General features: G+C 40.2%; 5 protein-coding genes, 3 long non-coding RNA genes and 1 pseudogene across 8 annotated transcripts; 4 read left to right on the top strand and 5 right to left on the bottom strand.

Moving 5' to 3' along the window:
- Nucleotides 1-13: 13 nt before the first annotated feature.
- On the bottom strand, nucleotides 14-831 carry LOC116931056 (nucleoside diphosphate kinase). Its single transcript, XM_032938549.2, has 4 exons — nucleotides 622-831; nucleotides 441-542; nucleotides 274-386; nucleotides 14-215 (listed from the first exon to the last, which is right to left on the bottom strand). Exons 1-4 carry the CDS (start codon nucleotides 748-750, stop codon nucleotides 95-97), a joined length of 465 nt encoding a protein of 154 aa, XP_032794440.1. The 5' UTR covers nucleotides 751-831; the 3' UTR covers nucleotides 14-94.
- A 704-nt stretch (nucleotides 832-1,535) lies between these two features.
- Nucleotides 1,536-2,495, top strand: LOC116931059. The gene is made up of 3 exons (XR_004398711.2): nucleotides 1,536-1,979; nucleotides 2,053-2,140; nucleotides 2,202-2,495. It is a non-coding gene; the product is annotated as an uncharacterized LOC116931059 (long non-coding RNA).
- Nucleotides 2,496-3,840: 1,345 nt separating this feature from the next.
- LOC123475954 lies at nucleotides 3,841-4,844 on the bottom strand. The gene is made up of 6 exons (XR_006651468.1): nucleotides 4,784-4,844; nucleotides 4,565-4,696; nucleotides 4,381-4,461; nucleotides 4,249-4,320; nucleotides 4,103-4,188; nucleotides 3,841-4,016 (listed from the first exon to the last, which is right to left on the bottom strand). It is a non-coding gene; the product is annotated as an uncharacterized LOC123475954 (long non-coding RNA).
- Nucleotides 4,845-5,775: 931 nt separating this feature from the next.
- On the top strand, nucleotides 5,776-6,825 carry LOC116931060. The gene is made up of 2 exons (XR_004398712.2): nucleotides 5,776-6,199; nucleotides 6,267-6,825. It is a non-coding gene; the product is annotated as an uncharacterized LOC116931060 (long non-coding RNA).
- An 821-nt stretch (nucleotides 6,826-7,646) lies between these two features.
- Nucleotides 7,647-8,604, bottom strand: LOC116931055 (annotated as a pseudogene).
- A 117-nt stretch (nucleotides 8,605-8,721) lies between these two features.
- Nucleotides 8,722-12,277, top strand: LOC116931039 (E3 ubiquitin-protein ligase TRIM37). Its single transcript, XM_032938519.2, has 14 exons — nucleotides 8,722-8,879; nucleotides 9,072-9,355; nucleotides 9,425-9,533; nucleotides 9,625-9,726; nucleotides 9,791-9,967; nucleotides 10,030-10,293; nucleotides 10,353-10,438; nucleotides 10,501-10,698; nucleotides 10,786-10,900; nucleotides 10,962-11,282; nucleotides 11,372-11,519; nucleotides 11,580-11,676; nucleotides 11,791-12,065; nucleotides 12,134-12,277. The coding sequence occupies exons 1-14, from the start codon at nucleotides 8,874-8,876 to the stop codon at nucleotides 12,151-12,153; spliced, it is 2,202 nt and encodes a 733-aa protein (XP_032794410.2). The 5' UTR covers nucleotides 8,722-8,873; the 3' UTR covers nucleotides 12,154-12,277.
- A 1,074-nt stretch (nucleotides 12,278-13,351) lies between these two features.
- On the bottom strand, nucleotides 13,352-17,240 carry LOC116931042 (transducin beta-like protein 2). The gene is made up of 7 exons (XM_032938527.2): nucleotides 16,803-17,240; nucleotides 16,516-16,734; nucleotides 14,503-14,756; nucleotides 14,245-14,431; nucleotides 13,985-14,170; nucleotides 13,718-13,906; nucleotides 13,352-13,655 (listed from the first exon to the last, which is right to left on the bottom strand). The coding sequence occupies exons 1-7, from the start codon at nucleotides 16,906-16,908 to the stop codon at nucleotides 13,435-13,437; spliced, it is 1,362 nt and encodes a 453-aa protein (XP_032794418.1). The 5' UTR covers nucleotides 16,909-17,240; the 3' UTR covers nucleotides 13,352-13,434.
- A 134-nt stretch (nucleotides 17,241-17,374) lies between these two features.
- Nucleotides 17,375-19,446, bottom strand: LOC116931046 (phosrestin-2). Its single transcript, XM_045179204.1, is given in 9 exon segments — nucleotides 17,375-17,683; nucleotides 17,752-17,881; nucleotides 17,971-18,117; nucleotides 18,183-18,340; nucleotides 18,401-18,542; nucleotides 18,611-18,789; nucleotides 18,861-18,986; nucleotides 18,988-19,043; nucleotides 19,106-19,446. Coding segments are annotated over 9 exon segments (1,167 nt in total). The 5' UTR covers nucleotides 19,215-19,446; the 3' UTR covers nucleotides 17,375-17,563.
- A 1,485-nt stretch (nucleotides 19,447-20,931) lies between these two features.
- Nucleotides 20,932-21,841, top strand: LOC116931057 (40S ribosomal protein S26). The gene is made up of 4 exons (XM_032938550.2): nucleotides 20,932-21,061; nucleotides 21,287-21,464; nucleotides 21,538-21,671; nucleotides 21,749-21,841. Exons 1-4 carry the CDS (start codon nucleotides 21,059-21,061, stop codon nucleotides 21,791-21,793), a joined length of 360 nt encoding a protein of 119 aa, XP_032794441.1. The 5' UTR covers nucleotides 20,932-21,058; the 3' UTR covers nucleotides 21,794-21,841.
- The last annotated feature ends 210 nt before the right edge of the window (nucleotides 21,842-22,051 follow it).

Raw genomic sequence — 22,051 nt, 5'->3', positions numbered from 1 at the left:
TTCATGCAGTTGGTTATTTTGATAACATTTTTATTGTTTTCATATGCTCATATTTCATTAAATTGGATTAATCAAGAGCACACATCCACAATATTTAATCTTCATAGACCCAGCATTTATCAGCTGGCTGCCAAGACACAAGTTCTTCATCCTTAAACCAAAGTGCAATTTCCTTATTGGCACTTTCGACAGAGTCAGATCCATGCATAATATTCCTATAAATAAAAAATAATTGTATGCAACTACTGCTTGAGCTCATTTTTAGAACCATACCTTCCAACTTGGATGCAGAAATCTCCTCTGATAGTACCAGGCTTGGAGTCAGCAGGGTTAGTTTCACCCAACATTTGACGACCAGTTTTGACTGCATTCAATCCTTCCCAGACCTAAAAAGTTAACAAAATTTTAAACCAATCAATTTTAAGTTAACAAACACTTACCATAGCAACAACAGGCCCAGATGCCATGTACTTCACCAAACCGGCGAAGAAAGGACGACCAGATAAATCAGCATAATGTTTCTGCAACAGTTCCTCAGTGGGCTATTTCATAACACATCAATCCATATTAAGTTGGAATAACTGATGACTACCTGATGATCACAACTACTCACGCACATACCTGAACAAACTTGAGTGCAACCAACTTGAAGCCTTTTTGCTCGAAACGCTTGATGATTTCTCCAATGAGTCCTCGTTGAACTCCATCAGGTTTAATCATCAAATAGGTTCGTTCTTGATTTCCAGACATGTTATAAGACGATCTAGAGGAGAAGAATTAGACGTCAAATGTAATTCGGTCACGAGCTGAAATAGAAAGAACTAGAAAAAGCAGACGACGATCTTACTTTGTGCATCAGAGAAAAATGTAGAGTGGTAACACTATTAGGGTGACCTCTACAAAAAATAAATAAATATATATATATATTTTGGGGTCACACCTATTACCCCCCAGAATTCTGGGGGTCTCCAGTGTTTGCTAATGCTATTGCCCCCTAGAATTCAGCGCAGCCGTAACCTCTGTAAATAATTAATCTTAGTTTGCGCAATTTTAAATACCTACCTAAAAACAGAAACAAATTTAGTAAATTTTTTAAAAATAAACAATCCTGACAGCTCGCTTCGTGTGTACTGAGCAGCCAAAAATAGCACGTTCATCGTGGAACGGCTAACTTTTAATTTTAAACATTTACAGGTAAAGAGCTTTTACCTGCATGATTATGAGAAGCATTTCAGCAGTTCAATTAGCAACGTACCGAATGTTGACTCGTAAAAGATTGGCAGGCACAAGGTATCGACAATGCAATGTTTTCAATTTACCAAATTTTTCCTATCTTTGCAATCTGCCTTGTTGTCTCAATCTTCTCGAACAAATTTTATTTTAAAAACTACACTAAGGCATCAGGAAGCTGAAGGACGAAAGAAAATGTTAAAAAAAAAAAAAAAAACAAGAAAATTAACAGCAAACACTAGTGCCCCCTGGATTCTGGGGGGCAATAGCATTCTTGGGGCTCTAGCGCCCGATCTTGCAACGTCACTGCAAAAAACTTTCGTCTGAAGTGGGCCATAGCTTATCTGAGCTGCATAGGTCACCACGAATCATCTTCTGATACGTTGTCCGGTTTTTAAAAATCTTTTATCATTTCAATATGGCTTTTAGTAATTCCTTGGGCATTGACACTCTCTAGCCAACAAAGAAACTACGTTTTTCACGTTACTTTTATCAATTTTTTCATAGTTGTACATTTAGTTGATTATAGAGAAAATCTTGCCATTCATACAAATTCCTTTGTCTGATCTGATCGTGTCAACATGCTAATCCCTTCTTGCCACTGGCAGAAGCCATTTTGTCAAATTTTGCATCTTTCCAAAATTTAATCACACGCAAGCATTCTGGCATGTGTCAGGCAACGGGTTACAGGAATGGCATGGTCCCCTTTTGGTGTTGAGCCTGGCCTACACCCTCAGTTATTGAAAATGGTTATCTTTGTTATAGATTTGCCTTCATGAAGGATTTTGTTCATTTATTTGTTCTTGTTTTTCTTTCGATTAGGTGTCGGAACAAGTTATTACATGGAGCTGGAGCGTCAATTTGGGACTTGATTTGTCATCTGTTGGTTGACATGGGAAAACACAGATTGGTAAGAATGGAAAGATAGCAACATTAACACCTCAACTCTTGTTATTTTGTCTATTTTCCAGGACCCACCATTTTATACCCACACTTATCATTGGAATTCTGGGATGGTAGCTGTTGTTGCAGGACACTCCTTGATTCGTTAGTGAGGTTCCAGAAAGCAGCATTCCAAGAGCAAGAATACTATTTGCCAGCTGTCAACACAATATAGATTGTTTAACTTTGTTTTCTTGCCTTGGTGGTGAATTTGAATTATATTGAGATTTAAAAAATTTTGAAGCTATTTGCGTACTAGTGAGAAAACATGTGAAGAGTTGCTGAAATGTGTCAACAGAGCAAAATGCAAAACATGGATTAAATTCGACAAAACTAATTTGAGTTTTCAGTGGCAGAAATTTAAAGTTGGTGCCAGGATAATGACTATCCATGTTGAGAATTTGAATTGCAAATTTTAGTTCTGCCTATAGGTAAAAGTATAAAAGTATATAAGTACTTGTTGCCTATAGATTTCTCAATGGTAATTTAAGTTTGCATGTCTTGAAATTGATTTTCTTTTTCAATTATAAAATTCAATACACAAAAATATAAATGGAATTGGTTTTGTATTATCCCACCTCCACCCACAATTCCACCACAGTTTTACATCACATGTTATACATCACATGTTATACAATATATACAATACATACATGCATATAAACACAAACACTTAAGTTAACCCGTTGGCTGCCAAGCCATTACAACCCGTAGGTTGTTTTTCTACATTCGCTACGCATCGTTTCAGAGGGATCCGATGAAAGGGGGACTTGTCCGAAGACAAGTCCGGGCTGACTTGACGATGGAGACCTTTACGGGAATGCACACCCCAGGTACTCCACCATCGCATCGACAAGGGGAAGTCCCTACTGGTGCATTGCCTACGGCGCCCTAAGGCGCAAGGCGACTGCCCCACCCCATGGCTGATCAACCATGGGGCAGAACAGCGCCGCCGGTCCCTAAACTAAAAAAAAAAGGGGAGCAAAATGGGTGGCAGCCAACGGGTTAACTTTAAACATACAACAATACAAAACAAAACAAAATACCAACAAAACAAAATACCAAAAACGCGACGTTCCACGATGACGGTGATGAGGAGAAGCCGGGCGCGAGCAAAGACGGTAAGGCGAGGATGGCGAGGCGAAGACGGCGAGGCGAAGACGGCGAGGCGAGGATGGCGAGGAAGGATGGCGAGGCGAGGATGGCGAGGCGAGGATGGCGAGGCGAGGATGGCGAGGCGAGGATGGCGAGGCGAAGACGGCGAGGATGGCGAGGCGAAGACGGCGAGGCGAGGATGGCGAGGCGAAGACGGACGGCGAGGATGGCGAGGCGAAGACGGCGAGGCGAGGATGGCGAGGCGAAGATGGCGAGGCGAAGACGGCGAGGCGAGGATGGCGAGGCGAAGACGGCGAGGCGAGGATGGCGAGGCGAAGACGGCGAAGACGGCGAGGCGAGGATGGCGAGGCGAAGACGGCGAAGACGGCGAGGCGAGGATGGCGAGGCGAAGACGGCGAAGACGGCGAGGCGAAGACGGCGAAGACGGCGAGGCGAAGACGGCGAAGACGGCGAGGCGAAGACGGCGAAGACGGCGAGGCGAAGACGGCGAAGACGGCGAGGCGAAGACGGCGAAGACGGCGAGGCGAAGACGGCGAAGACGGCGAGGCGAAGACGGCGAGGCGAAGACGGCGAGGCGAAGACGGCGAGGCGAAGACGGCGAGGCGAAGACGGCGAGGCGAAGACGGCGAGGCGAAGACGGCGAGGCGAAGAAGGCGAGGCGAAGACGGCGAGGCAGGTTTGGTCCACACAACTGGTAGGATGCCCTTTTCAGCCTGGGTGGATGTTGCCTGAAGAGAAAATTGACAAATGAGAATGACAACGCAATTTTTAATGCAAAAACTCATTTTATTTTATTTTTTTTTTTTTTACTCACAAGGAAATTCCATGAGGAATCTAAAACTGCATGACTCGTACGGGAAGACGATTTGGCAGCAGGATTAACAATGACATTTTCAATTTCTACAAAAAAAATTTAGATGTGAAAATGAGAAATCCAGATAACCCATCAAATGAAAATACCATGGTATGGCAATGGAGATGAACCTTTATTCCTGTTTGCATTTGGCAAGCTAAGAAGAGAGGAAGAGAAGCCTGTGTAGAGAAAATTGTTACAGGTGCATGTAGTGGAAGATAAGTAATATTCTGTAATACCACAATGAAGAGCTGAAGTGTATGGAGGATGGCTGGCTGAGCAGAGAAGCTTTAAAATCTGGATACATGGGATGATGAAGGCTGATGATTAGCAACACAGTATCAGAAGACGAAGACTGTTGTTTAGTGATGAGAGAACACATCACAAAGCTAAAACAAAAGAGTTCAAGTCCATTAACAATACCTGAACAGGATGGTGATGTTCATTTCTCAGGCATAGTGGTTACTGTGGGTCTTCTTAAAGTGTCAGCATCCCTTGTGGTACGTTGATAGCAGGAATGCAGGCTACTGGTTCAGCAACTAACAAGGCAAAACTCTACCACATACAAAAAGCAATATATTTTAAGGATTTCTGTTTCAATACTTACACAACGATAGCAATACTGAACAGATAATAACATACCACAATTTTTTTGACGAAAAATCCTTTGAAACACTAAACATGTATAAACGTAACAAACACCCATTTAACTTGTCACTCGTAATATTTATCATAGACGCACATCAACGCCATCTAGTTTTTCCGTCTGAAATCCAAAGAAAATAGATTTTACTTTTAAATCAGTACAATTCTTGCTTTTAAGTGCTTGAACTTTACTAACCTCAGACAGTTGGTTCAAATTTTAAACATATAAACCTAGAATATCAACTACTAGTTGCAAGACGAGGTGCTAAACATTTGTAGCTAAAACTGTCGTTGCTCTTAGGATCAGACTGTAAAATACGGAGAAATAGAGAAGAAAAATACGGAATAAAAGCTACAACACCCTAACGCATGCAAGAAAAACATTTGAAATTTTTAGAGTAATACAGCTCATTTTTTACTTCTTGCAAATTGTCATGAAAATTTTCCGGAAGTGACCGGAAGTAATCAATATCTCCGGAAATAGTGTGCCCATAACAAAACGAGTAGGATTTTCGTGATGCTTATCAAATTTAAGGTTGGAATGACGGGTTTTTAGCCAAAAGTCGGATTTGACCAAAATCCAAAAAAATTTTTGACGATTTTCGGATATTTTAAGCTGATACATGGAGTCGACCCCAAATTTGACGAGTATTACGAAAATGTGATTTTTTTCCTGACAGACTAACCATTAAGGAGATATTTAGCATTTTAAAACCGGAAGTAAAACCGGAATTGAAATTCAGGAAATCTAAAAAATGAGCTTTGTTCTCCTCTAAATGGTTAACAAGATTTTGATAGTTGTAAAAGTAAACTAGTGTTAATAAAAGTTATGCGGTGTTTTAAAAGTTCAAGAAGTACAATTTCAGATCTGACACCTAAATTGACTCGAATAAAACAATCCTACATTTAACACGATTAAACCCGTTACTTACTTGTTATTTAGTGAAAACCCGCAACCACAATATGTCAGAACTTGTCAAAACAATGTTTCGGGTTTTACTAGTATCTGCTGGATGCAACTAGACTGCGCAAGACTCTTTCAAAGGTTCGTCTGCTCACAAATTGTCGCGCATGCGTAAATGAAAATGCCACGAGGAATTAGTTTTATATTATAACCCTCAACTTATCCATCTATTGGTATTCTTTATGGTTTAACCAATAAGTATCATCAATCAATCCTCCTGAAACGTGAAGAACACCTCTGGCTTTTAAGAACAAAGATTAGATGCCACTGTTAAACGCCAGCTGCCAGTTCCAAGCACAGATTCATTGGGCAAAGCAATCGAAAGGGTCCATCCTTCAAATCGTCATGGGACGCTTCCATTTGCAGTACCTTTTCCGCTTACCAAAGATGTCAGAACTGTTCTTCACTTTTAGAAGCCTACGTACTCTTTCCTACAGTCATACTTTATGGTACCACTCTGAACAGATCTTAACAATTGGCGAGCATTTACAACATTTTCTGAATGTTCAATTTCAGGAAATGGCATAACACCTCGAATGGCCTTCCACTTGTTTTTGGGCGACATCGCAACGTTCCCAAAAGAATTAAATTAACAATTGGGCGAAAGAGGGTAGATTTACAAGGGATAGCAACAACAACCCAACTAGCTGCACATTAACAATGTTTAATTTGTTTGACGAAAAACAACTGCACCCATTATTTCCAACTAATGTGCATGTATATTTAAGGAATAGTCTACAAGTCATCACGTGAACTCCTCTTTAAAATCGAGTTTGAGAGATTTTCACGAGACGGCAAAAATGATCGATTTTTCATTTTCAAAAATCTATACTGAATCCAATATTCATAATACTTCCCATCTAAATCTGGCCAATTATACAACTCCGTATCCGTGTCCTGTCCTATAAAGAGTGCGGAGATCATTTGCCTAAGCAACTTTTGTAAATCAAATCATTCCCACTCCATGGTCCCGGGTGGTTTCGCCGTCAGGTCATTCAAAACCCTGGAAATTCCTGGAACAGTTTAGACGGCTTCAACATCTTGTCTACAACCCAACAAGCGGTATTCATGTTTACAGCAAGATCAGTTTAAAAAATGTACCACTTTTGACGTACCTCTTGGGGCAGATGGGTATCAGAAATTGCAGGAAGTCCAGTAATAAAAAAATGTGAAAGCAATGGTCGAAAAACGACTGATGGCTGGCATGATAGAATGCGTTGACTTTAATCGCGATAAAAGTGAGAGGGGTCGAGACGATTACCATCGGGGCTAGCTTCTCACAGCAACCCGAATCCCGTAATATATTATTTGCCAAATAATCCGTTGTCCTCAAAGTCACAAAAATGTTACTCATCAAGTAGGTAGGTGTAACCTCTATCACCGATTCACGCAGCCTTTCCGAATATGTAGCAAATACGGTTGACATTATGGCACACACGCGATATTAAGCGGGCGTAGGTAGCTAGAACATTCCAGTTTGGTTGCGTCTGACCAGAGCTTAGTGTTACGCAATAGCTTTAAGTTCGGCAATCTCCCTGCAAGGAAGAGAACAATCTTTATAAAACTACGCCAACAAAATGTCTAAATTGCGAAGCTTTTGTACCTGAAAACCGACAATACGAACAGGCAGTAGCGTGGCAACATACTGGCAAATGGCATACCGTAAGACTAAGCTGGTAAACCAAAATGGAATTAATTGTGCTACATCCTAAAATTACTTTACAAGGCCTTCGCATTCTCCCCCAAACGAATGCTCTAATTTAATTATGAAAGAAATCGTTTGCTGATAGCTTTGATTCGCAGCTATGCTTCACTAATAATGCTGGTACTAATCAATCTATTCATACTTTTGTCACATGCACCTTATGACAATTAGAACATGATTGAAACTCCAGCTTTTACAGTTCAACTTTTTATTCCTCTTATAACTGAAATCCACAACGATTCTGCAACAGCAATGGTTCAAAAATAAAATCTGTTCCAAACAAAACCCAATTTTAATATTTGTTTCTGTTTAGTAATTCAAAAATTTTGAATCTTTAACCTACAGTGGTGAATTAGGTTAGTCTTCATAGACCCAGCATTTATCAGCTGGCTGCCAAGACACAAGTTCTTCATCCTTGAACCAAAGTGCAATCTCCTTGTTGGCACTTTCAACAGAGTCAGATCCATGCATTATGTTCCTATGAATTAAAAATAATGTGTATGCAATGATTTCACTTTCTGTTCAGTTCACTTTCTGAACCATACCTTCCAACTTGGATGCAGAAGTCTCCTCTGATAGTACCAGGCTTGGAATCGGCAGGGTTGGTTTCACCCAACATTTGGCGGCCTGTTTTGACTGCATTTAAACCTTCCCAGACCTGAAACATTTACTATATTAACATAACCAATTCACACAAATTAAAAATCATTTTACCATTGCAACAACTGGTCCAGATGCCATGTACTTAACCAATCCAGCAAAAAAGGGACGAGCAGACAAATCAGCATAATGTTTCTGCAAGAGTTCTTCAGTTGGCTAATGAAACATAAATAGATCCATTTTTATCAGGGCAAAAACAATTACAAGACATAGAAAAAATTATGACATCATAAAAAGCAGTAATATACCTGAAGAAATTTGAGTGCAACTAGCTTGAAACCCTTTTGCTCGAATCTTTTAATGATTTCACCGACCAGCCCTCGTTGAACTCCATCAGGCTTGATCATCAGATAAGTTCTTTCCTGATTTCCCGACATTTTGGTATGAAAAATGGTACTAGGAAATTACTGCAAGACAGTCACGAGGTGAATGAATGCCCGAGCAAAAAGCCGACGTGGAAGTTGATTTTGCGGTTCGCCTCCCGCGGAGTAGAATCGATCACGATTCCCTGGTGGCAGCCGTGCAAAGTAAAACTCAAGGACATCTGCCGTGAAAGGAATTAATTTCATTGCCACATGACATCAGTTGTGTTTACCTTTTTAACCTTGAGATTTTCAGATTGCTCAGGGCGCTCATTTGGGGAAGTTTGATTGATAGAATGTACGCTTTGTAATAGTCATCCGATCGTGTCACGATTTTGTTCGTGCATAAACTATTGTCTATTCTATCCTGGACTTGAAAAGCGTTTGTTTGGGATCATGGAGGTAATATTCCGTAACCTTTTACTAGTAAAAAGTTTCTAATCAGTCTTATATTGATTTAACACATACCTTTAGACATTTTTTCTTGCCAACTCAATATCCTTACACCTCTACGACATTCTTCTGTATATGTTTTACTAAAAACACAGATTCCTATATTAGCTAACCAAATTGACGATCTTTATTTCATTTTAGGGTATTGCTGATGTATTTCGATGCTTCATATGTATGGACAAGTTGAGGGATGCAAGATTGTGTCCACACTGCTCAAAACTTTGTTGTTTTGCTTGTATTCGGAGATGGCTTGTTGAACAACGTTCACAATGTCCTCACTGTAGACTTCCACTAAGACCTCATGAGCTTGTGAACTGTCGTTGGGTTGGAGATATCACTCAGCAGTTAGAAAGCCTTCAGCTGCAAAGTACTCCATCAATTACACCAGCCAATTCAATATCAAATAGTGCCAGTACCACAGATTTGTAATATATTGTAACTAAAATATAAGTAATTTAGGAAAAAAATTAATTATTATTTTTTTAAATCTACAGATGTGATATGCACAGTGAAAAACTTTCAGTCTACTGTGTCACTTGCAAGAGCTGTATTTGCCATAAATGTGCTCTTTGGGAAGGTACTCATTCAGGCCATATGTTCCAGGTAATTGGGTGCATGATAGGGAGGGGGTTGTAGATACTGGCAGCAGTTTTCATTATGTAATATGATAACCTTTCTTTGTGAATGGAATCAGCCGTTAGATGGAATGTACGAAACTCATGCAACTAAGATTCGGGACGGAATCGCCCAGTTAAGACGAAGACTTCTCGAAATAAGCATGATCGTTCAAGATGTGGTAAAAAAATTTTTCTGTTTTACTTATTAAAAGGTATATGGAGTAAATATCTTATTCGGTAAAGGAACGTAATGTCGAAAGCGTCCGGACTGCTAAAGACGAAAAAGTGAGCGAAATACGTCATGCTGTAGAATTGGTTGTATCACGTTTAGATTCACAGCTACGAAGTAAACTTCTGTCATTGGTGGGACAAAAAAATGTTCTCACACAAGAAATAGATCACTTAGAAGCCTTGCTGCAGGTTTGGTTTCATTACAATTTCTCAATCGAATATAGTATAATTTTCACTTTTTATATTTTAAGGAAACCGAAACAACGCTGCAAAATGAATCCAAAAGTCAATTGATAGCTAAAAGTGGCGAAATTATGTCTGCAATGGACAGGGCCGAACGACGAGCCTTTAGTTCTTTTACATTACATCACGTTCCAGCTGATTTTCAAAGTGAAATTGTTCCACCGTACAATACTAGTGTCTTTGCAATTGAAGATTTTAGTCGAATGAGGAACAACGCTGACCCCATTTACTCACCCCCTCTAGTTGTAGATGGCCTAAAGTGGAGACTTAAGGTAAAATTTCTTTCAAACTCTTGTGCAAATTTATTAGATTTGATAACTATTTTGCAAAGGTTTATCCTGACGGAAATGGTATTGTTCGTGGTAACTACTTGTCAGTTTTTCTCGAATTGACTAGCGGTGTATCAGAACCAGCCAAGTAATCAAACGCATAGATCAATCAGCAAAATCAGCTTAAATTAAACTAACTTTTTGTAACAGATACGAGTATAGGGTAGAGCTGGTCTATCAAGGGCCAAATAATGCGAGCGGCGGCCTCTCCGCAAACCGCAATATAGTACGGGAATTCGCCAGTGAATTTGATGCAGGTGAATGTTGGGGATATAATCGTTTCTTTCGCCTCGACCTCCTTGCTTCCGAAGGCTATCTGAGACCGGAAAGTAATTCTCTCATCCTACGGTAAATATCCTGTCTCTCCCTCGCTTGCGTTTTCTTTTAACTTTTGATTAGTATTACTTTAATTTAAATTAATGCAATACTATTTAGATTTCATGTCCGTCCACCGACATATTACCAAAAATGTCGCGACCTTCAAAGATATCTCTCTAGTATGCTACAAAAACACGCTCGTTACTTAAATATTATAAAAGGTTTTACCGAGGTATTTGACTTCCACTAGTTTCTTACCTTCCGAATTTCATCAGTTTCTTTGTTGAAAACAGGGTAGACACGATCAAGAACTTGTCCAAAGTGATGGAGAAGAAAACGTAGACGTGCGCAATCAAATCGGTTCCGCCACCTCTTCAGTACCAGATCGTGGAGCAGCCACCGTATGCCTATCTACGCAAACTTCCACGTTAAATACATCAATAACCGAAAACGACGACGTTTTGTTAACTGACGAAGTTTTTGAGAGCACTTCACCCTCCCAACGCTTGCTCAATTTAACGGATAGTGTTCGCCGATTGGCTGGTGGTTTCCAGAGCACTACGTTGCAGCCGGATGATGAATGGGTGTCCACTAGCAGCGAAAGCGGAACTCCGGTATTCTGTTGTTTTCTTGTTTTATTTCAGATTGAAATGCATCTGACCGACTCCTTACGCGTTCGTGCGTTATTTTCTCCTTATTCTAGAGCCTTGGTAATGATAACGTCGTTGACGAAAACAACCTGAGTGAGGGAGAATTGGAACTCAGCGAAGCTGTTATTAGCGTAAACCAATACATTATGCAGCCACGTTTTGCCAGCGGAAGCAACTTTGACCGTAACGTCTCCGCGTCTAGTAAAAACTTGCTTATTAAATTCATAAAATACTTCAAAATTACTTAAGCTGTCCCGTTAGGTATTCGTGACGGAGACATCACTTACCCATTAATGGATCAAACGTTTAGAGAACTAAACAACTCCTCGATGAACGGGATAGCCTCCAACGTCTCTGTGTACGATTTCTTTTTCCATTAGATTTTCAAGTGTATAGTTATCATGGATTAAGAGATTTATAACAGACAATATACCTCACCAACAATGTTGGTTACATTTTTTAAACTAAACAGGCATTCTTTTGCCGAACGTGATTGGGATCAAGAAACTTTGGAAATGTCTTCTATCGTCCCGGAAACGGAACAACCGGTTAGAACGCCTGTCCGGACAACCAGGTTGAGAAGTCCTCAGTCTCATCAGCGGAAGAACCGTCGTGTGCGAGACAGCACATTTTTGCTACCAAGATTAGGTACCAGTCGTAGGCGCTCTATTTCTCCACCTCGCAGCCGTGCACCAATTCCCAGTCCAGCTCCTGCTCCACAAGCAGCGGCAAATTTTTCTGTCAAAGGTAAATCGATTTTTCTGTCTTAATAACAAAATGAAAAACCATAATCTTATACGTTTCTTTGGTTGCAGGCAGCGCGACAGAAGAATGAACAATTAAACCAAGCCACGCTTCCACACTATTTTAACCAATTGTGCTTTGTGCACCTTATTTGTTACCGCATAATCTCACTATTACTCACGGATACAAATCTGAAATATACAAGTTGAAAATTCTATGGATCCCTATGTAGAACGAGAGCTCAAATTTCTTTGCTTACTTTAACAATCACTTAAGGTAACGGACCACTTCCAGCCGACGGCCGGCCTTTCAGGTGAAATGCGATTTCGAAACAACAACAGTCACAGGGTTGGCAATCGATCGGTTGCGATGAATCTCGGCAGCTTTTGAAGAAAATACATGAATTAAATGTGCCCTGAAATATAGAAAGGGTCAATGGAATGCAGGATAATTGAATTTTAAAAACTAAACCGAAACAGACAATCTAAAGGAAAAAGTGGCTTACCGCAGTGCAGCAGTCAATCACAGGCGAGCTGCAACAGTTGATTCCTGAGTTGCCACAGCAAGTTCCAGTTGAATCAAAAGCAAAACAATTTGAACCAATATCACAGAAGCAATCTGTTGATGAATCATTGCTCGAACAACAAATTCTGAGAAACCACTTCCGTATTGCTATTCCTATAAATAAGGTAAATCCAATCAACGGCCAGGCTGGTAGGCTCAAAGACCTGGACAAACAATCGATACTCACCGACAAGAACGACGATAACATAACAAGTAATGGCCAGAGAAATGACAGCAGCCAAAGGTAGCGCAATATCTGTCCGGTTGCCTTCGGATACATTACTGCTACGAGTAGAAGTAGATGAGTTCATGTCTTCCTGGGGTCCAATCGGCGGAATCCTAATCCACCGACTAGCTTTAACACCATCGGGTTAAATTTGTTTGACGGCAGTAGGGGACGAACCCGTGATGACACGGGCGATACTGGAAATATATAGCCCGTAGAATCGCTGCTGTTTCTTTCCTGGTTGCCATGCCACCATATAGCCCTGGTAAACATCACTGCGGGCTACGCATGTCTGGTACCTGGTACCACTGCTCAAGTAGCCTTGCATGCACATGCATGATCAACCATGATCATTCAGACGATCGCATTATCGCATGAACCCCAGAATTTTTCCTTCCTTCCCCCCTTTTTTTTTGTTGGGAACTTTGGTTAGAAAGTAACCAATACATCATTAATACTGCAACTTGGCACGAATAGATTGGTAAGTAAAGCCAGTAGCTCAAATGTCAGATTTTCAAGCAAAGAAGAAGTCGTATTGGACTACTCTCCCTTACTCGAAATCTGTATTTGATGCTTCATTCACTAATTTTTGCCGTTAAACAAATTAACCAAAGCTACCGCTTCCTTCAGTTGTATCTGGCACCGCTCCTTCATCGCTTGACCAGTGGTTTTTTTCAATTTGGATTCCAAGTCCGCCACAGCTATTTTGAAACCAGGCACGTTATGGAAAATACGGACGTACTTGTCGCCAGTGGTCAAGATGAACCGCGAAGTTGAATCAAAGCGCAATCTAGTAATCGGGGCTATACAGGAATAGGAAATAGGTACTCGAGTTAATTCATGGCTGCAAAAAAAAGGGCATTACCCGAATGAACGTCTGGAATGTGAGCTAACAGCTCAGCGTTGACCGTGGAATAAATGTAGAGAGAAGAGTTGGAACCAATTGCAACAACCCTGCCATCTGGGGCAAGGGCAATACGGGCTGGTTCATTTCCCTCGCCCTTCCATTTGCCGGAAACCAGCAAAGTGGCAAGCTGGCCTTGGCGATAATCAACTTGTATGAGAGAATGTATGGTATTAAAATACAAGGCTTAAGCGAAAAACAAAAAGGAGATTGCGATTGGTCTAGTACTGTTGGTGTTGTATAGACGCCACGATCCGTCCTTGGAAACCGAGACCATCCGCCCTGAATCTGGACTATAGTCAAAGCTGTAGATGCCAGACGTGTGGCCTCCCAATTCAAAAGCACGGCTCACTTTCTCGAATTCACCAGTTCGAGAGAAAACTACCTCCCAAACTCGGACTTCCGGTGTGAATCCTGCAAGGAAAAAATTACGAGGGTGAAAAAATTCGTGATGGATAAATGGCAAATAAAACAAAGGAAATGCAAACCAGAAGTGGCGACGAATCGACCATCAGGCGATATTTTGGCCGAATATGTCTCCATTTGATTAGTTATGACAGAAGCCAATAAATTTCCTTTCAAATCGAGAATGTCCAGTTCATTTTTCGGCGTACAAGTCATAATAAATCGCCCTGTGCTTGCCACATCGATGGCCAACAAGTCAGCTTCACGGGTCTATATCAAAACGAAAGACCAATCGTCACTTCCAACAAGAATTGAATAGAAACGCAATGTGTTAAAATTACCTTGTCGAATGCGTGAGAGGGTTGAACGGAAGGGAGGCCACCAGCCTCGGGTTTTTTCATCACCTTGTAGATTTCAATATTATTACCAAGAGCACGGACTGTCAGCAAGGCCTTGGAGTCAGGACTCCAACGAATAAGGGTGGCGGAATCATACTGAACATGTGCACGAACCGTACGGATGTCCTTCATGTTGAGTTCGACGACCGAAGAATCCAATCGGCCAAAGTTCAGTTTCCACAACATCAGCGAACGATCTAGGTTTGAAAAGAAAAGAAAAAAAAACAATTAATTAACTAACTAGCTATGTAAATCAATTAAGAAGCAAGTAGTCAGGTATTCGATAAAGAATGTAATAAGTTAATCTATAGACGTTATGGGGGTGGGAGGGTGGGGGAGAATAATGAGCAGAAACGTCCGAGAATAATTCACGATTGAAAAATCACGTGTGTATTTTGAGCGTTTGTGCTTAGCTTGGTTGTTTAAAAGAGACAATTAACAAGAATAAGACAATGAATCAATGATAAAGAGTAGTATAAATACGAGGATAAATACGTGAACAAATGCGATTGGCAATTATAAAGAGTATTTCAGCGCAAATGCATGAATGTAGAACACTTTGACTTTGAGTAAAAGGAGTGTAGATACATTATTGAATGAATAAAATGACAACGGAAAAATTGTGCCATTTTGAGAATTTGATTCTTAAGGCATATGTTCAGATCTGTGCCGCGGTCGCAACTGACACACGGCTTTCCATAAAACGAGTTCTGCACATGCGCGTGCATCTTCAAAGCTATCGTGGCCGTTGTGGCCTACCTGTATATGTCGCTGCAGGTAGGCGGCAACGAGCGATTTGAGCGAGCGCCGAAAAGGGAAACCGAAATAATGAGGAAACAGGACGGCGGTATCGATTATAACGGAGTGGAGAATACGCAACGCACGAAGATCATTTTCGAGTCCGTGTCCGATGAGAATGGTTTGTGAATAGATGAATCCAAGTAGATCCCGCTGGACGTCGTTTATAGTTTTTGTAGCCTTTCTTTAGATCCTGCTCGCAAAGGCCAGAAAAACGTGTGTTGTAATCAATCACCCGGTGATGTGGTTTCACCAAGGCCTCGTAAACAAGACAACCATCAATGCTGATGACGGAAACTTTACATACTTCCAGGCCACGGCCGGTGTAGCACATTTCACAGTCTAAAGCGTATATCGAATGAATTTTGGAGCCGCTGCCAGGGGTCGTACGAACATAGTCGGTAAATGGTCCATTCATTCCAGGGCTAACACCATTCCAAACATGAAGATCGCCGGAAGTGCAGCCAGATGAGCCTTCGTCTCCTGCACAGCAGGTATAGCCATGTGTTTCTCCCGGGGATGAGGGGCGCTTCCATTGACCCCAATGGTAAATGCATCTTTCTTCCGTGAGGTATTCGCCATCCAATGTGACAAAAAAACCCTTTTTACATCTCACACACCGTTTCTCAAGGCTGGGACTTAGCGGTGGTTTCTCTTCATAGGGATCACCATGCTCGGAGCTATAAAGATGTTCAGCCATTTCAATTATTTCTGGTTGATGTCTAAAAGCACGCCGCACGTCACTTCGGTAATAAGTGACGTTTGCTTCTGGGGTCTTGTAAATAATGGCACGTTCAGGATAAAATGAACTTTCAACTGGATAACCCAAATTTAGCAGCTGGTCATCAAGCAAGACATACTGGTATAAGTAAGTATAAAGTTCAGAATTCTTCATTTGTAGCCTAGTGTAATATTTCAAGGGAGTGGCTCTCCTCATTCTCTGCTTGCTTTCCACAGTCTTGGTGGGATGTTCTTTCTTCTTGTTCCCAGCTTGTGTTTTCTTCATCCGATTTCTTTTTTGTCTTCGGCTGAGTACACAGCCAGAGTCTGTCTCACTAGGTGTTGGAGTTTCCACCATTGGTTGGGAGACAAATATTTCATCTAATTCTAACTATCATTACACTTTGCTCAAAAAGCACTGCTACAATCAACAATTACCTTCTGCACAAGTGGCAAGATGCTTTCCATTTGCGCTAAAATCCATATCGGTGATGGCACCTGTGTGGCCCTTAAGTGATGTCAGCAGCCATGAGTGGGTGAATGTAGATTTTGAATCTTTGGAGACTGCTACAGTAGCTTTCTTCTTGGGAAGTTTAGCTGGCATCCCCGATGTCTTCTTTCCTTCTTTTTTACTGTTTGCACCTTTTTCATTCTTTCCTATTATAAGGAAACAAATATGAAAAAAAAACGGAAAAAGATGTAAAACCATAGAAAAGTTTATTGACCTTTAGTGCTGGACGGTGTGGATCTTTTAGTGAGAGACCACACTAGAACGGCGACTAGCAGCCCGATTACTAACGTCAAAATAACTATTCCCATATCTAATGCCATTTCATTGCTTTAGAATTTGCCCGGGATTCAAATCTGAAATAATATCTTAACACCGGCAATGACGAAGCCTTTCACTATCACACGTGTACTCCCAGACGTCTCAGAGCAACTACAGACGAAATTATCGGAATAGCGGGAATACATAGGAATGTGAATACATTATTGAACACGGTATTAGAAAGTACGAGTAGCCTTCTTACTGAACCCAGCGCCTCTTGAACCAGCCTTTAAAGGGCTTCCATGCTTTTAGTTCGTGTAATTTCCACGCGTACTGATTTGTAGCGCTGCATGCTTTGGTCAAAATCCTTCAGAGATCACTCTCTTACTTTCCTATTCCATGGTTTTACACCGCATGCATACGTCATTGGAAAACAGTTGCCGGCTTTTCTGAAAACAAGCGTGACTCATAGCCAAAATGTCACTGTCATTATTCATAGTTGTTGGATTGAAAAGAAAGATAAATACATTGCGTATGAGGAAGATGTATTGTTTCTATAATAGCGAAAACCTAAGAGTATTCAGTAATCAATCGAAGGAATTATTGGACAAGACCTGCGGAGCAAACGGTAGGCTAGTTCTATATAAGACTTGATTCGCTGCTCTTAAATATGGCAGGGTCAGTTCAAGGATGTCTGGGAAAAGACCTTTATTTTATTTATTCGTCCACATCATCCAATTTCATGCGATCCAAATCTTGGCCAGCGTCGTCAACAGAGTTGCTACCAAATGTTTCAAAAGCTACGCTATCCATGCGTGGCAACTTCTTTGGATTAGGCTGCATTTTTAATTGGAAACAATGCGGTCAATAACTTATGCAAATAAGGTTAGAAATGAATTTGATACCTTCGGATGCATCATGATTATTGGGAGCTCACCAACCAATTCACCAGCTAAAGCTCCGAGGAAGAGCTTCACTCTAATCAAGTAAGTCACGATGATACCAAATCCATCGCGATCATCGGGGTTAGCCATTCCTGTTTTCGTTTTTTTAAGCACATGTAAAAAGGGATTAAAACGAGGAACGAGAAAAAATCAAATAATAAAATCAATGATTTTTTATACAGCGTAGTGGAAGCCAGTTCCGTATCTTCATCGCGAAGACGACCGCCCAGAGCAACACCATGTCTGTCAGCCACGGCCGCCCCGAGACGTGGCGTCATGGTATAAGTGCGGTGCAAAGTACCACCTGGAGGGATAGGGCAGCCCTCCCTAGTGAAAGTAAATGACGAGTTAATATTTTGTAATCCAACGGGTATTGTGACATATTTCCTTACGACGTATCGAGAGTGACAACCGGCGTTTTGTACGATCCATGCTCGAAGAGGCAAACATCAATACATTGCAGAACTTGGGCGCGCAGTTTCTTCACCGTTTTATTGCTACGATTTTGAATGACAACATTTACCGCGATAGGCTCCCCATGATGATACAGCTGTTGAGCAAAGCATTACAAGATCGCCTTTCCAGTTAAATTGGCCAATTCCCTTAATACCTGTTTATCCAAATTAATCTCCATCTCCAAGTCTCCGGGACTTAGAACGAAATCACGGCGTACAACTGTGCATGGCTGGCGTCCCTGTTGTCCCTGTGACGGAGCAAACTGAATTACGCGGATACCCATCGAGACAGAGCTCCTGCAAAGTATGAATAAAAATTCGGAATAAAAGAACTATTTCGTTTACAGTTGGATTTTAACGTTTGCCTTTTATGAGCACGATCATCCATTGACTCTCCGACAAAGACCCGCAGAGAGTATTCAACTCCACACGGTTTACCCTGAGCTTCTGATCCTGGTTGGAGAGTAACCGATGGCGGGGCATTTTTCGGCAGTTCAAAAATGAATGGGAAAGCATTGCTGCCAAGCTTTTTGATCAAACGCTCCTTTGAATTGAAGGTAAAACATTAGTGGGGTCTGATCATTTTGCCATTAATGAAATATGAAGTGTGTGTACCTGCATTTTGGTGAGATCGTTCTTCTGGCTGGCGCGGATCTCACCTGAAGCCATGAGTAAATCCTTCTGGAACTCCAGCCCCATGACTTCATCTTCCTCACGACCATAACGAAAACTGCATACGATTCTGACCGAACAATTTTCGACCCTTCAAGTACTCGGGGTCGATCAAGGCAACGCCATCTACGTAGAATACGATCACGATTAATAACTTTGTCAGATAAAGCGACAATGAAACCTCTTACCGATAGATTCGATTTTGGTGATGTTATCGATGTAATCACGTTTGCCAAGATAAACCGTTACCTTGCTGTTCGGCGAGGTTTTCTTAAAAACTTTCAGAGCGTACACCATTTTTGTTTCAGTTTGAGGATTTCACAGAGGCGAATGATAAAAAAAATCCTAGGAAGTGAGTATTTATACCAACTGGTGTCCTACGTTGAGCAAATTGGATCATGTTCAGTTCATTCGGTTCTAATGGGATTATTTTGAACATCTTATGAAAATACAGGACAAGCTACGGCGTTGCGTCGTGAGCGAATTCCCCACAAGGGCCACCAAAAGTTGATTTTTAAGGAAGTCATCCTTTCGAATCTATAAAAGAATTACATGGGTTAAAAGAACATGCGGTTATTTTGCAATTCGACGAGGGGCAAACCTTCGAGAATAATCAAACTGAAAAGAATAATTAGCTAACAAAGTATTGAAAGTGACAAATGTCATAAGTTACTGTTGGCAAGTTAAGATTTAAATTATAAGCCTCGCTGGAATGGCTTCGCTGACACGTGACCACCTAAATCGATTTAAGCATTTCAGTCAAAGTACTAAGATTGTCAATTCCACTAATTTTTGGCATGTCCCACGGAAATGCCAAAATCAGCATGACGTTAGCAACGCAAGCAACAAAAAGAATTTAAAAAATGCTGATGATAGAAACCCAAGTTGGTTTCGTATTTCTCATTGTGTACAGTATATAAGTCTTGCAAGATATAAGCCCTACAGAATGTTAAATGTTCGCAGGAGATTGTTGTACCGCCACGAAAGACAGTGTTGCCGATCACGAATATTTACTGACTAATAGGAGATTTCGTTCAAACAAAATAAACCTCTAAAATTAACAATATCTTATGGTTCTATCTTCTATGACACAAACTGGAAGTTGCTGTAGACTTCAGAGCTGTTGTAGATGGGTTTCAGGATTGAAATTAACATCAAAAAATTTAAAATACTTCTCTTCTTCCATCCTCTTTTGTTTGGTTTCTTTTGAACTTATAAGTAAAAAACCAAACATAAACTAAAATTAGATGCCAATAGATTCTTCTTAGAGCAGATATTACATTTTTTTCTGTAGTAAAGAGAGCTACAATGATAATTATAGTAATAAGAAAGATTGAAGTGACTTCCACAGTATTCTTTAAGTTAGGACATCAGCTACTATAAAATTCCTAGTCACCTTAATTTAACTGCATCATCGAAGAGGAAATAATCCCTTGAAGATTTCTGGAAGCAAATGGGTACATATTATTTATCGCTTAAAATAACGTAGACAGTTCATTGCAGACGTAGTCTAAGAGATCTGTAATAGATGTTACCAATCCTGAATAACTTTAACTTTAATTTCGAAATGACCAACTCAGTGACATTAAGAGTACCATTATTCAAAAATGGAAAAGAATTTATGCTGTCAGTTTACTGTAATATAGGATAACATTTCACAACTTATTCCTTCTTTATGAGACTTCTTTCAGACTTCTAAATAATACCGAAAGAAAATGTAATTCTTTTCTTCATCAACTGTTCACCTCTATCCCTCTATTATGCAGTCTTGATTAAGCGCCACATTTTTCCCTGTTTTTTTTGTTGTTTTTTTTTTTTTACTTTCAAAATTCAGACTATTATTCTGTTGTCACAATAAATTTCGCACAGCTGCCATGTTTATTACTTATTTTTAAAACATTTTATTTTTAAGCCGGCCATCATCGTCATTTTACCAATTGATGTCGAAACATTTTTTTAAATTCAGCTTTTTCTGATATTATTGGAGTAATTCGTAGTTAATTTACTTCATTTTATCTTATTCTTATATTTGTAAATCGTGCATTTCTTGCCAAAGGAAGTTGCAACGTTGCCGTCATGCCTCTTCTTCATCCCCTTCAGTTTCCATCAGCCATTCCTCTGAGGTTTTCACTAGCGTGAGAATGGTATGTTTTTTGACAAGTTCTGCTTTATTGGCATTATTAAGGTTTAGGAAAGTGTTTGTATGAAAATTAGAAATTGTATCTTTTAAATTTTCACTGATAATTAACATCTTCTGTTGTAAAATTAAATGGAAACACTCTTAATTCCCTACGAGTAGCACACGTTCAGTGACTGACCGGGCAGGTTTAACATTCATGTTTTTTCTATTCTTTATGTTTCTTTTCTAGACCAGCAAACGCCGTAATAGTGGACGTTCCAAACATGGCCGTGGACACGTTAGTGCTGTTCGCTGCACCAACTGTGCTCGCTGTGTAGCCAAGGATAAGGCTATCAAGAAATTTGTCATTCGTAATATTGTAGAAGCTGCTGCTGTTCGTGATATCACTGATGCCAGTGCTTTTGCTTGTAAGTTTTGCAATAGTAAACATTTACATTTGTTCATAACCTAATAAAAGGATCATTTATATTTCCAATGTAGCAATTGCTTTGCCCAAGCTTTATGCTAAGCTCCACTACTGTGTTTCATGTGCCATCCACTCGAAGGTAGTACGCAATCGCTCACGTGAAGACCGTAAGATCAGGACGCCTCCACCAAGGTTCCCCAATCGACCTGTGAGTAAAATTTTTTTATTTTATTTTTTTTTAATATTTATCTGCTAGTATTGAAACTGATTTAATTTAATTTCCAGGACAACAGACCAGGACAGGGAAATAACCCCGCCCAACGTCGTTAAAAGTTTCTAATTGTGGTCAGATGATTGAATACATTGCATTCTGATCAGTCTTCTTGTTTAACAATTTTTCTATGTACAGATATTATTGAAAAAATCTAACAATTTTTCATATGATGGTAATAAGTTCTTTTTAAATACTGAGCTGGCTTTAAGCTATCATATTTTTCTACTAATACAGATAATTTGATTTCTGACTAAGTCATTAATGACGGTAATAAGACTTTTGTCTAAATACGAGATACAATTTGATGCGATGCT

Source organism: Daphnia magna, linkage group LG9 (assembly GCF_020631705.1).
Source record: "Daphnia magna isolate NIES linkage group LG9, ASM2063170v1.1, whole genome shotgun sequence".
Taxonomy (NCBI): domain Eukaryota; kingdom Metazoa; phylum Arthropoda; class Branchiopoda; order Diplostraca; family Daphniidae; genus Daphnia; species Daphnia magna.
This window is presented reverse-complemented; position numbering and strand designations above follow the sequence as displayed.

Excerpts from the sequence above, each read along its gene's own strand:
- LOC116931056 (XM_032938549.2), bottom strand. The coding sequence starts at position 750 with ATGTCTGGAAATCAAGAACGAACCTATTTGATGATTAAACCTGATGGA. Across the intron at positions 387-440 it reads CTGGGCCTGTTGTTGCTATG|GTCTGGGAAGGATTGAATGC; the intron begins GTAAGTGTTTGT and ends TTAACTTTTTAG. Across the intron at positions 216-273 it reads TTCTGCATCCAAGTTGGAAG|GAATATTATGCATGGATCTG; the intron begins GTATGGTTCTAA and ends TTTTATTTATAG.
- LOC116931039 (XM_032938519.2), top strand. Across the intron at positions 9,356-9,424 it reads AGTGCCAGTACCACAGATTT|ATGTGATATGCACAGTGAAA; the intron begins GTAATATATTGT and ends TTAAATCTACAG. Across the intron at positions 9,968-10,029 it reads ACTTAGAAGCCTTGCTGCAG|GAAACCGAAACAACGCTGCA; the intron begins GTTTGGTTTCAT and ends TTATATTTTAAG.
- LOC116931042 (XM_032938527.2), bottom strand. The coding sequence starts at position 16,908 with ATGGCATTAGATATGGGAATAGTTATTTTGACGTTAGTAATCGGGCTG. Across the intron at positions 13,907-13,984 it reads GCGTCTATACAACACCAACA|TTGATTATCGCCAAGGCCAG; the intron begins GTACTAGACCAA and ends CTCTCATACAAG. Across the intron at positions 13,656-13,717 it reads CATTCCAGACGTTCATTCGG|CCCCGATTACTAGATTGCGC; the intron begins GTAATGCCCTTT and ends ATTCCTGTATAG.
- LOC116931057 (XM_032938550.2), top strand. Across the intron at positions 21,465-21,537 it reads TGATGCCAGTGCTTTTGCTT|CAATTGCTTTGCCCAAGCTT; the intron begins GTAAGTTTTGCA and ends TTTCCAATGTAG. Across the intron at positions 21,672-21,748 it reads CAAGGTTCCCCAATCGACCT|GACAACAGACCAGGACAGGG; the intron begins GTGAGTAAAATT and ends TTTAATTTCCAG.